This window comes from Lynx rufus, unplaced genomic scaffold (genome assembly GCF_022079265.1).
Source record: "Lynx rufus isolate CCGP_SWC_20201006 ecotype Redwood Valley unplaced genomic scaffold, mLynRuf1.p SCAF_13, whole genome shotgun sequence".
NCBI lineage: Eukaryota > Metazoa > Chordata > Mammalia > Carnivora > Felidae > Lynx > Lynx rufus.
Window position 1 is genome coordinate 15,681,847 of NW_025814827.1, and position 14,083 is coordinate 15,695,929.

The window sequence follows — 14,083 nt, forward strand, 5'->3', positions numbered from 1 at the left end:
GACCTGTTTGTATTACTCTCATTTACTATTTGCAGTAACTGCACGTTGGTATGCTGCCACTAGGTGGTGATCGTGTGCCACAGTCACACCAAGTTCTGCTACCCTGAAGTTCTCTCTGGTCAAGTCCACCATGTTCACAATGGCACATCTCCATGTATTTTGACATCCATAAAAAAATGTCTTCTTTTAAAAAAACCAAAGAAGTAATTCATGAGCTCATCTTTTGGCAATACAACTCCAAAATTATGAACTTAATATCTTTTCTAGCTAACACATAGCTTCGGCACTTTCTCTCCTTTATACATACCTCTTCAGTTCCACCCAAAGCTCCATGCGCTGGCTTGTGCTATTTACACTCTCTGTGTGGCCTCAAACTCCCCCAACTCCTAGAACTTGTGTCACAGCTCACTCATTTCTCACTCGGACCCTCTACAGGATTACTCCCCAGTCAGTAAAATCCTTTTACATTTATGAATGTATTTCTACCTCTACCTTTCTTCCTCGTCCTTCTTGCTCTTCCAGTCCTCCTCCTCTGAGAAACCCCAAGGAATGCTGAAATGAAGGGAGAGCGAGAGAGAGAGAATGAATGAATGAGTGAATGAAAGAAAGAAAGAAAAGAAAAAAAAAGAAAAGAGAAGAAAAGAAAAGGGAGGGGAGAAGAAGAAAGAAAGAAGGAAGGAAGGAAGCAAGACCAAGTCCTAATTCTCTCTGAAATGCAGAGTTCAGTGTTTATCTGAGTCATACAGGCTTGCCCTCTGTCTCTCTTCATGGCTCTCACCTTATAACCCTACTTGACCCATCCCATCTGGTATGTGATAGCTCTCCTCGTGGGCATGACTCTGTTGTCTTAGTCCAAAAGGAACATCTCTTCTCTGGCTCTTACCCACTCCTAGAACTTTCAGCAGACACTTGCTCAACTGACCCAATGAAGAATAAATGGTGAGAAGAGCATGGTATGTCTGTTTGCTCGCCTGCTTTTCCCAATCCCTTCAAAGCTGACACATCTAAAGAAGTATAGTTGTTTTCCAAGCTGATAGCGTGGAAGCCAGACATTAGTTCCAGCCTCAGTGCCATTGCTCAAAGCACATGTGGAATGCTTCATGGATTTTCCTTGCGATTTATGGCATAATTACTCAGACATCTTTAATGGTGCATGTCTTTAATGATTCAGTGTCCTTGAAGTAAGTTTGCTGTTATTTGTTTTGTTTTCCAAGTAAGCCGAAGTAATGTAGACCTAAATAAGGTGAATAAAAGGAGACGTGACCTTCTGGTCAGAAATGAGGGGAAATTGTGAGATCATGGGACTGGTTTTCTCATCTGACTCTAACCCACATTAGGAGGTGACTGTGGAAGAGAAATCTGTAAAATGCCTGGGCAGTGCCCTTTCGTCTGCTAAAGGGGCTAACCTGAAGGAAAACAGCAATTTCAGAGTAGATCAGTCTTGCTGCTTTATTCATATCTGTTTCTTTGCCTAAGTTAATGGTTGCCCTCTATGAGAACAAGCAAGTGGGAATCCTTTTGACATGCAAGGGAATCAGAAAAATAAAAAAGAATGAAAGTGTGAGTTCTGGAATTAAGCCACATGCATTCATCCCCTGCCTTTACCCCATGCTAAAGGTGGAGCTCTGAGCAAGTCATTGTACCTAAAACCAAGGAATTGATGATGCCTTCCTCATACTGCCCTTGTTATAATTAAATGATGTCATCCACGTAAAGCACAGGGTGCCTAGCACATAATCACTGTTTCAACAATACCTTCGATTTGTTGTAATCAGGTAGGTAAGACACACAGATGCAAAAATGTCATGAAGGATGAAGATTTTATACTCACAGGTCCCTAGGAAAAAGAGGTGCAGCATGGCATGCAGGGGGGACCACAGTGGGAAGGACCAGGATCAGTCAGGGGTAGAGGGAGCAAGGGGAAAATGTGGGCAAGAGCCTTGTTGTGATTTCCCCTAGAAAGGAATGGGCAGGGCAGGATAAGCAGGTTTAAGATTGGCTAGTTTTCATAATTTTAGCCAGCTCTGGCTGCCCTAGTTGTCTGGTACCTGGTCCTGGGGTAATTTGGTCAGGGCACTAGTGGCCCAGAGTGTGAGAGCATTATAGAGGAGGTGTTTGGGTATACGGGCTCTGGATTGGTTGGTTTGCCTATGAAGAGTGTGTTCCCAGGCAAGTTGTTTGAGATGTCTAAGAATTAGCTAGCCCTGGGAAATGTAATCTCTCCTTGGGTCACAAGGCCCCAAGATGTCAAAGCATAAAAAGTATGGAATAAAAACATATGGTTAATACAAGTACTCATTAAAGTTTTTCAGTCATTATCATCATCATCACCATCACCATCCTCTCTCAGTGTTCTCTGGTAGCAGAGCAAATCGATGGCTTCTATGCAAGCATTCTGGAACTTACTAGTGATGGTTGATACTAATTTGAATTTAGTAAGTGCAAACTAAAAAGTGGCATCCTTTTTTGTTAATGACCCGAACATTATTCGAGAGCTGTATCTAGTTCTGAATTTCATATTTTTGAAGAAAGTGGAGAAACCTGAGAGGATTCTGAGAAGAAATACTTCAGGTGGAGGAGAAAGGTGACAGATGCTGTGATTTGGTTTACAGGCACGGCATTGGGAAGTGGGGTGGCCATCCACAAGTACTGCTTCCATTCACATAAAAAGGAGATCACTCAGACATTTCTCCGTATTCGATGATCATGGAACAAAATGGAGCAGGTTAACTGTGAAGCAACAAAATTCAGCTTCGACTACAGGAAAAGCAAGTGATTCCTGATCCTAGGCACCTGTGGTGACAGTGAACGTGGGTTGGTCTGAGCAGTAGTAGTCTCAAGAAAGAAATAGACACCTTTCAGCTTTGACAGAGATTATGCATCTCAGACAAATTGAATACCTAGCCAGGTGACCTCTTGGTATCTCTTTCTAAGGCTTATCTGCCTCTGTTACCATTTATATTTTCCTGAATTCTCTCCATTAAGTCCCAAAGAAAGCTTTACTTCTTCTCACTTCCTTTTCACAGAAGAAAACACACACACACACACACACACACACACACAACCAATGAAAAAGCCCACAGCTTTTTTTGAGAAAAGAGAGATTGCTTCACAGAAGAGGCCAGACTCAAAATAAGGGAGATTTAAAGCATATCAGACAGACAGTCTGAGACCCAGGATCCCCAGCCTTGCCCATGTTTAGGTTAGTGAGTGGTTTGGCAGAGAGCCAAGAGCAGGTGACAGGTCAGTGCCCTTCCCCCTCCCATCCCAGGTTGACTTCCAAAACGAAGAAGTGGGAACTAAGGTCATATCCATCATACCTATTGACTTAATCCATAGTCACCCACCTGTCACAAAAGAAAGCAGATGTACTAGATTGCACTTCCCAAGTAGTTCATATACATTTCCACCTACATATTGTAGAAAATTCAGAAAGTGCAGATAAACAGAAAGATGGTTATTTTTATCATCTTTTCGAGTCAGTATTTGTATTTCTGAAATTCCATTTTTAATGGTTTCTGAATGTATGGATATCCAGTTATTTTCCAATTCACTAATGTAAAATATTTAGCATCTTTCTAAATTATTTTGATATAACAGATACTGTGTATGATAAACATCCTTGTAGATAAATCTTTGTACCATTCTTAATATTCCTTTAAAATATATTCGCTAAAAGATAATTACTGGGGCGCCTGGGTGGCTCAGTCGGTTAAGCGGCCGACTTCGGCTCAGGTCATGATCTCTCGGTCCGTGAGTTCGAGCCCCGCGTCGGGCTCTGTGCTGACAGCTCAGAACCTGGAGCCTGTTTCAGATTCTGTGTCTCCCTCTCTCTGATCCTCCTCTGTTCATGCTTTGTCTCTCCCTGTCTCAAAAATAAATAAAACATTAAAAAAAATTTTTTAAATATATTCGCTAAAGGATAATTACTAATTTAATAAATAGACATGTTTTTAAGGATTTTGATACAACTGCCAAATTAACCTCCAGAAAAATCTTTTGATGGGATAGTACATTTGTCAGTTTGTCCACTACTCTGTCAGTTTTTCCGGATTTTACCTCTCCCCTCTCCACTTGTGTCCCCTTTATTGAGGTCATGTATCTTTAACATTAAGGATTTGAGGATAATAATGCTCTTTTGTACCCTTCATGGCTTTACATCATAGAAATGACTCTGCTCACCTTCCTTTTCTTCACTACCTCCCTAGCTTGTGAAACCACTAAGAGATAAGTCAACAAGAAAAAGACAACCAACGGCCCCATATGTTTAGAAATCAAGAAATATGCTTCTAAATATTATATTAAAGAAGAAATCTATTGGAAAATTAGAGCATGTTTTCAAGTGAATGGTAATGAAAATGCTACATAGCAAAACTTGTGGGTTACTTCTAAAACATAACAAAGGGGCGCCTGGGTGGCTCAGTCGGTTAAGCGTCCGACTTCAGCTCAGGTCACGATCTCACGGTCTGTGAGTTCGAGCCCCCCGTCGGGCTCTGGGCTGATGGCTCAGAGCCTGGAGCCTGCTTCCGGTTCTGTGTCTCCCTCTCTCTCTGCCCCTCCCCCATTCATGCTCTGTCTCTCTATGTCTCAAAAATAAATAAACGTTAAAAAAAATTTAAAAATTAAAAAAAATATATAACAAAAAGGAAAATGTGCAGCTTTAGGAAAATGATAAACACTGAAAATTAATGACATAGTGAGGATCCAGCTCAAAAAATTAGCAAAAATGAGTGAGTGAATGAATGAATGAATGAATGAAATCCTTGAGATCAGTACTTCCTTTGGCATCTTTTTTTTTTTATAATTTTTTTTTAACGTTTTATTTATTTTTGAGACAGAGAGAGACAGAGCATGAACGGGGGAGGGGCAGAGAGAGAGGGAGACACAGAATCGGAAGCAGGCTCCAGGCTCTGAGCCATCAGCCCAGAGCCCGACGTGGGGCTCGAACTCGCAGACCGCGAGATCGTGACCTGAGCTGAAGTTGGACGCTTAACCGACTGAGCCACCCAGGCGCCCCTCTTTGGCATCTTTGAATACCCTCTCATTTCCGAAAATGGTGCTTAACAAATAAGTGGAACTTGATGAACATCAGATTGGATTTGCTAAATTAAGGCCATAACCCTGAACATGTGGTATTTCCAAACTGTCAGAGGTTGAGGAGTATTCCCATTCTGATTGATCTACCAGGGTCATCCATCCAAATGTCATTTAAGTTCTTGGGGCAGTCGCTTCTGTCTTAGGAAATGCAAGATGCCTGGTGTGGTGGAGTTAAGTGGGCTAGTAGAGATTACCCGCAGTAGCAGGATTACAGCCACCATGAGTTACACTGAGGCAGCATTTTCCTTATCTCTGGACATCCCAGAGAAGTGTTTTGTGTTTATTCCACTAAAAATATTTTGGAGATAAAGGTTAAAGATAAGTGACTTTGTACCGATCCATCAAGCACATGGTTTGTTCGTCAGAAGCTGAGAACAGGGTCTAATCCTATGCCTTTCAAATAGGCAACCATCTGTTGGAGTTAAAGAAAGTTTCGCATGTGTAAGGGACAGAGGATTAAGCTCTGGGGATCAGTTTTACCCAAGCAAAAGAAGTGACTTTAATTTCATTAATGGTCTCCTGGATCATTCTGCTACAACTTTAATTCTCCATTAAACATTAATGCTGCTCAGCGCTTAGTATACTGCCTTTAGTATCATACGGCTCAAACTGACACTAACCTGTTTTATATTTTATAACTGAATCACAGGGCTTTTTCAGGAGAAGTCAGCAAAGCAATGCCACCTACTCCTGTCCTCGTCAGAAGAACTGTTTGATTGATCGAACCAGTAGAAACCGCTGCCAACACTGTCGATTGCAGAAATGCCTTGCCGTAGGGATGTCTCGAGATGGTGAGCCCTCATAATTTGAGTTGTAGAGTGGCATGGGCTTGTGAAAGTGCCTTCTGAGACCTGGACCCAGATCTGCCAAAAGATGTCGCCTCTGTCCCTCCCCCTCCCCTACACCACCCCACCATCTCTGGTGGCTTTTTGGGTTCCACAACAGTTACTTCCCCCTCTGTAATCCATTGGAGTCAGCTGGGGGTGGGAGTGGCATGGAAGAGAAGCAGGTGTGGTCAGAACACCTTCAGATTTTTTACATTTAAGACATTACAGGTTGATGAATTGATTGAGGGTAAATGTCATCTGAGGACCTAAATAAATATACCTCTTATAGGCACTTTCCCCAGTAAGAAATATAAGCCAGAGCTAATCATCACGTGCTTGACACTAGTAAGCTTATTGGCAGTTGGAATGAATTAGCTTTTATGTTAACTGGGTGTTTTGAATCACATACCAACGTCATATATTTGAGTTTAAAATTTTTTTTATTACTTTTTTTTAATTCCAGTGTAGTTAACATCCAGTGCTAGGTTAGTTTCAGGTGTACAATATAGTGATTCAACATTTCCATACAACACCTTGTGTTCATCATGACAAGTGCACTCCTAAATACTCATTGTCTATTTAACCTGTCCGTCTTCCCTCCTACCCTCCAATAGGCTTTAAGAGTACCTCCAGTTAAAGTTATTATTTCTTTTTTCAACCAGAACATTTTTTACTAAAAGCATACTTTAGGATACATGGTTCTAAGAGATAAATGTAAAACATTCCATCCATGAAAAATAGAATACACATTTTCTTTACGTTTTTTCAAGAATCCCCTGGATAAGTCACATAAAAAGAGACATAACAAATATTATAAATTTAAGAAGACTGAAATCATACCAAGTATATTTTCCAACCACAATGGTACAAAACTAAAGATCAATAATAAAACAAAGCCGGAGAATCTACTATGTAAATATTCAGTATTTAATATATAAATATTAAACACCACACTACTGCACAAGCAGTGGGCCAAATAAGAAATCAAACAGCAAATCAAAATATATCTCAAAACAAAAGAAAAAGTCATATATTTGTACCTAGAGAATGTGTGAAAATAGTACAAAGCATGGCTCAATGACAATTTTTTTTTCCTTAAAAGAAAGTATGTTAAAAAATAGAGGCCATCATTCAATTGTAAAACATTTCAAGATCTTTCTGTAAAACTGTCTTCTGTAAAACTGTCTTATGTACATGGAGTAATCAACCCCAGATTTCAAGACAGTTATTCTTAAACGGGGAAACTGGGCACAAAGTATAATGGATACTTTTATGAATATACAGGCTGGCTGGCTCTCTTAAGAGATCCCTTGAAGGAAACATCTCTTTCAGTGGAATTTCAGCATGTGGAAAATATTTCAGAACGCTGGGCAGGCATTCTGAAAGCCTGTCTTTCCCCCTAATTAGATGTTCTTGGGGCCCATAGGCCTGTCCAGGCACAAGTTGTGATGTCCTTCAGTAGTGGTGCACAGGATGGGACCTGTGTAGCAACAAAAATGTGTGGGAACAAAAAATAGAAAGTTTGGGTCATGAAAAGATGCAAGTCACAGAATTTATATTCTCAGAAATTCCTGTGATTGGCAGCTCTGCAGATCTCATCTTCCGATGGCACTAAACCGACAAAGTTAGGCATTTCTCTTGTGAACTTGTAGGCTAAGATCACAAGTTGTGTGCATACCTATGGTTATCTGTCCCACTGGGTATTCTATTATGTTGGGGCTTATACAATGACAGGCCTGAAACCTAGAGCTCAGAACAGCTTGATCGCTGCCTAACCAGCCCCACCCAAGTTTGTTACCTGAGTCGTGGAAACTGGAAAGTGACCGGGATCCCACTCCCTTGTTTCCTATGTGAAAAGGAACAACATGTCTTCCTTGGCAGAAAATGTATCTCCCAGCTGGTCTGGGTGGTGGCCCTGGATCCCAATTTCACTTCCATCTATTTTGTCTCCTGCCCCAAAACTCCAAGTATTATAATGATAGCCAAATGGGTGCATTCATCCACCTAATCGGGTATTAATGTAACCATAATCAATTAGTAGATCTTAGTCCCTCCAGCAGAGGATTTATCTGCATACACAGAATCAGACTGACAATGGATAAAGAAGATGTGGTTTATATATACAATGGAATACTACTTGGCAATGAGAAAGAATAAAATCCTGCCATGTGGAGCAACGTGGATGGAACTGGAGGGTATGATGCTAAGTGAAATAAGTTAGTCATAGAAAAGACAAATATCATATGTTTCCACTCATATGTGGAATTTGAGAAACTTAACAGAAGACCATGGGGGAATGGAAAGGGAAAAAGACAGTTTCAAACAGAGAGGGAGGCAAACCATTAGAGACTCTTAAATACAGAGAACAAACTGAGGGTCAATGGGGGGAAAGACGAGAGGGGAGTGGAAAATGGATGATGGGCCTTGAGGAGGGCACGTGTTGGGATGAGTACGAGGTGTTGTGTGTGAGCAGTGAATCATGGGAATCTACTGCCAAAACCAAGAGCACAGTGTATACACTGCATGTTAGCCAAGTTGACAATAAATTATATTTAAAAAAAAAAAAAAAGAATCAGGCTAACAAATAAATGGGTTACTGGGAGAGTTCAGACCAGGAAATCGTAGGGTTCCTTTTATCAATTATCTGGTATTTTAAGAGAGATCATTTGGGATTCTGAATGAACTGGATAGTTAATACACGCATTGTTCTACTTTAAATATGGGGACACATCGGTGCCTTGGTGGCTCAGTTGGTCTCAGGTCACGATCTCAGAGTTCACAAGTTTGAGCCCCACTTCGGGCTCTGTGCTGGCAGCTTGGAGCCTGGAGTCTGCTTCAGATTCTGTGTCTCCCTCTCTCTCTGCCCCTCCCCTGCTCACACTCTGACTCTGTCTCTCTGTCTCTCAAAAATAAATGAACATAAAAACTTTTTTCAAATATGGGGACACATGGCAAGGAGAAATTTGCAAACACAAATTTTCCCAACAGGGATCTTACGCATTGTTTGCCCTTCCCAAAATTCCAGTACTCTTTCTACTGGAGACTAAACAGCAGAAAGTCACTTAAAGGTGGGCCCAAGGGTTTCACAAGGGTCACCATGACCCAGAAGGATGAGGGGGGCTTCTTAGGTCACATAGACTCAGAGATATAATTCAGGGAATTGCAAAGGCCTCATCCAGTCTGTTTAGGTCTCTCAGCAAAGCCCCAGTGTCGGGCCATTGGATTGGGAAGGAGCAAATGAATGAATGCGTGAAATGAATGAAAGTTGAAGTTTGGCTGCTTGTGCCTCGTTGTACCTCTATGAGTCTGCATCCCTGTACACTGGTCTGAACCCTGGGAAGAGAAAGAGGTGGTCTAGGCAGGCTGCATGGGTGGAGAATGAACAAGCCCATTAAGTCACCTGTCAGTGATTCCCACTGGGCGTAGGGTTATGTGACAGCAGGAAAACATACGTGGTCATTGCCCTTCCGCCAGTCCTAGGTCTGTTTCTGAAACTTTGCTCCTCTGGGATGTGGAGCCAGCAAGCTTGTGTGGGGTGGGACTGCTTTCACCCCTGGATCATGTCCTCATTCTGTGGTTATGTGGTTTTTGATTGAGATTGTCTGAGACTTAAAAGGAACCCCTGAAGCATGCTGGAGAGAATAATAAAGAAGAACGTATTGTATATGGTGCGGTTTGGCTTTTTTCTTCCAGCTGTAAAATTTGGCCGAATGTCCAAAAAGCAGAGAGACAGCTTGTACGCAGAAGTGCAGAAACACCGGATGCAGCAGCAGCAGCGAGACCACCAACAGCAGCCCGGAGAGGCTGAGCCGCTGACTCCAACCTACAACATCTCGGCCAACGGGCTGACAGAGCTTCACGAGGACCTCAGCAACTACATTGACGGGCACACCCCTGAGGGGAGCAAGGCAGACTCTGCTGTCAGCAGCTTCTACCTGGACATACAGCCTTCCCCAGACCAGTCAGGTCTTGATATCAACGGAATCAAGCCAGAACCAATATGTGACTACACACCAGCATCAGGCTTCTTTCCCTACTGTTCTTTCACCAATGGAGAGACTTCCCCAACTGTGTCCATGGCGGAACTAGGTAATGGCCTCCATGTTTCCATTGTGATGCATTATTCATTCCCTTCCAGATAAGTGGGATATGTTGGACTTTCCCGTAATAAGTTATGGTACTTAAATGGTACTAAAAGAGAAATTCGCCTTTACCATATGGGCCACTTCAGATTTTCACGCTGCCCCTTTGCTTTTGACTATGCCCTATTTCCCATCACATATCAAAGAAACGCACTGACCTGTCAGTATCAGAGAGGGAACAGCATCTCGGTTCAGAGATTTAAAGCGGTCTTTAAATTCCACAGAGGCTATAAACTCAGGAAACAGCCCCATTAATTTTGTTCATTATTTTCTTTAGTTATATTCCAGGTGTTTCTTTATACCTGGAGTCATAAAAATGGCAGCCCACACCCTGAACCTGGTCCATACACATGTTTTTTTGACCCTGAGCCCGGTCCATACGCAAGCAGAGTTGTAAGATTTTTGAATCGGTTGCTAAAATTTTAAACCTAGACAATTCTGCCTAGAAGTTCACATTTTCAGCTTCTTGTGAGAGGAAAAAAATGATCTAAGTACACTGGACCAGTATCGGTGAGTGACAATAAGCAGCTGGCCCCAGATAGGCCCTAACACGTTTGCGTGTTTTCCCATTTTATATCACTGCCCAGCTCCTGTTGGCATCTAGGTTTTGCAACCGTGGTGTATTCCATAAATGTTAAAGGGAAATTGGCGTCTTTATTTGCCAAAATGGTTTGGTGATGATATTGGTGACAACACTGGTATATTTCATAGAAGAAGACTCACCATGCAAAGCAAAACAAAATTTGTCGTTTCCTAATTCCTGTGAGACATTGTTGCTTTTTGGGAAATGTGACCTAGCCATATTGATAACACAGACAGTGGAAGACTTGCCATTTCAAGGAAGTTGTGTTAACAACCCTCGTTATAATATGTGATCGATTTTTAGGTACAACACTGTTATTAGAGAATCTTTGATTAGAAACTTTGCAGTTCTAGAATTTGATGTGCTCCTCCCTGCGATTCTTCACACAAGGTTGCAGTCCTTTGGGATATTTCAATTAGTTGCTGTGGAGGTGACTAAGTTAACACGAGGAGAGAATGGAGACTTCAGATGGAAAAGAACCAGCAGGTTCTGACTTGAGCACAGACATTCTTAGTTCACAGAAATAACGGTTGTGTTCTTTAGATGGTTTCTCCACCTCTGTACCCCATAAAACATTTTAAGTGAAATTTATATTTCCAGTAAAATCTTTCTCCAAATAGAACAAATTGAATGTTCTTTACGGTTTTTACACAAGCACCTCTTTATGGGTCTAAATTTAAATCCTCAAGAGCAGGGACATTTTAAGCTCGGTCTTTAACCACTGAACAGCATTAAAGGTGTATCACAGCTCTTTTGATTAACAGAGGAACCTCTGAACTAGAAGCCAAGCTGAGCAGAGGTAGGTTTGATATTTTTTTCTTGAACTAGAACAAAAACCTTCCGTTTTTGTCGTGAAATCTTGGCTGGCCGAGACTTAAGCAGGACTGTAATGAAAGTGAAATTTTCAGAAATGAATACACATTTGATTGAAAGCTGACATGATATCATGAAAACTGACCTGGCTCACTTTCGGTGTGCTCCCACCTTATCATAAATACATTTGAATCTGTCCTGTTTGCTTGTCAAATAGTCAACTCTGGAATAAATCCATAGGGCTTAGCCAAAGCATTGCCCTTAAATATGGCCCTGGGGCTAAATGTGCGCTAATACCTAAGTGGGGCCACAAATGGCCAAGCCGTTTCTCCCTGACCCCACACGTCCATGTCCTCTTCCACAGTTGTCACCTCCCTCTGCCGTCTGGGAGCCCTGTAGCCTCTTATGTTCTCCATGCTCTCCTAAATTAGGGCTTTTTCACATGTACTGTGGCCCTTTCCAGAATGACTCAAATTAGCTTATCACTAGGGTTAGTCCCAAACCTAAAACTAAGCAAGAATTTGTCTGAAAAGAATATAATTGGGTTATAATTTTCTTCCCCATTTACATGTACAAAATAGTTTGAGGAGCTAAGGGTAGCATAGAAGTGGCCAAAGACTTTGCTGCTCCTTCTTCATAGCTACCTGGGGTTCCCTGATATTTCCTCTAGGGCCTTAAGTCCTGCTGTCTTTTTTTTTTTTCATTCCAGTATAGTTAACATACAACGTTATATTTGTTTCAGCTGTACAATAAAGTGATTCCTGTCTTACTATCTTAACTAACACTCCTGACTTCATTGTAGGCGAAATTTTGTCATCAGATTTTAAACAGATGAAACCAACTCTACAGTTGGAGAATAAATTGTAAATTGACATATCTTAACCTCAGTTCTATCTTTCAACAATAGTATCTACAATCCATGACTTTCAGTGGAAATACATCTGCATTCCTGGCTAGGAAATTTCGCCCTTGATGTACAGTTAGTACCTGAATTATACATTGCAGATAAACAACCTACGTTCATTTAAAAAAAAAAAAGCTAGCTGCACGTGTCACTGTAATTGATAACTAAAGCCTTGTGCAGAAGAGACAATTATTGGACAAAAGCCCTAGTCAAAAAGTCAGCTCATATGGTTTATGGTCCTAGCTTTGCTATAGGTTGTACAACCCATTTTAAGTCCTATAACCTCTGCAAGCTGCAGTTTCCCTGCCTGCAGAATAGAAAGATTAAGAGCACAGACTCTGGTGCCAGATTGTGTGTGTTTGAATCACTCGCCACTTGCCAGCTGTGATGCCTTGGAAAAGCCACTTCGCTTTTGATTTCATCATCAGTAAGAGGGCAATAATACTAGCACCTGCTTCCTAGGGTTGTTATGAAGATTAAGAAAATTTGTATATTCGGAATATATGTGTCTATATATATGGGTCTAGCACATAGAGCTATATAAACATTAACTGTTATCATCCTTACTAATGGTGTCATTATCTATAAACTGAGGAGAAGGTGGACCAGGCGATGTCCAGAGTCCCTTCCCGCTATGAAAATCTGTGACTGAGAAGTCAGGATTTTCTATCTGAAGTACCTAGACCTTAGCTGTGTTGAGGGAAACCATTGTGGTTGAGAAGGTGAACGGATTTGCCCATCACGAAGTGGGTTATCTGCTGAACTCACACCAGAAACCAGGTCTCCTAACCCTTCCAGAGTGTTTCTCTAAGAGACCACACTAACTTAACTTTTACTCAGTCTGACCATCTTGTCCTTTGCTGAAATGGAGATTTAAAAATAGTAGTGTCTGAAATCTTACACTTGCCAAATCAACTGTGAATTGTAAGCAAAGGCAGTTGTGAGAATGCAGGCACTGCCCTCTACTGGCTCGATGTGTACATTACGCCATTCCTTGTCAGCTCAGATAGGCAGGGAGGGGTGGGAACAATTCTGGGGATGAAGTGAAACAAGATGCTGACCATATTAACTGGAAAAGAAGCATGATCTGGAAGGGAATACTACGAGTCTCTTCCCATTATTTACCTCATAGGGGTCTTCTGGCTTCCCTGCAAACGCTTTATTTTTTTTCATATCTGCAAAAATCATTGGACTATTTGCACAATTATTTTCTTGTTTCTGGCTCCTCATTGTTTTTGTCTTTACTCCCCTCTTCTCTCCATAAGCTTCACTGATTCTATGACACATCATTTATCGGCTTCTCCCTCTTTTGGTCAGTGTCTCTCTGTCTCTTCACTTCAGTTTTTTTCTTTGTTTTGTTTTCGTGATATTCATTTATGTTGTGTTTGTGTCTGTGTGTTGCCAAATACAACTGTTAAGATTTATTGTGTTTCAGTCTCTAAGGAGATTCTGGTTTCAAGCTTCACTTAGGTGAACCCAGTCTGTTTTCACACAAACAAGTCTGATTCTGTCTAATGAAAGCAGTAACAAATTTCCAAACAGACACTCTTACTGGGATTGCCAAGGTTTCACTCAGCACCATTTCTTTAAAGGGCTTTCCTGTTACATAATCAAGACGGTGGAAGGGGATCGCTTTTGGGTATGGTTTCATATTCATGGAATCTTGTCTGTTCTTTTAAAATACTTTCATCATCCTTCTCTTCCATAACATTTATTA

General features: G+C 41.3%; 1 protein-coding gene across 2 annotated transcripts in view; it reads left to right on the plus strand.

Moving 5' to 3' along the window:
* The window catches only part of RORA (RAR related orphan receptor A), a 98,594-nt gene that overhangs the window by 70,809 nt on the left and 13,702 nt on the right, over positions 1-14,083 (plus strand). For both annotated transcript variants that reach the window (XM_047075026.1, XM_047075027.1), the window contains exons 3-4: positions 5,747-5,888; positions 9,618-10,013. In XM_047075026.1, coding sequence (XP_046930982.1) covers positions 5,747-5,888; positions 9,618-10,013 — 538 coding nt within the window. The remainder of the gene's footprint in view (positions 1-5,746; positions 5,889-9,617; positions 10,014-14,083) is intronic.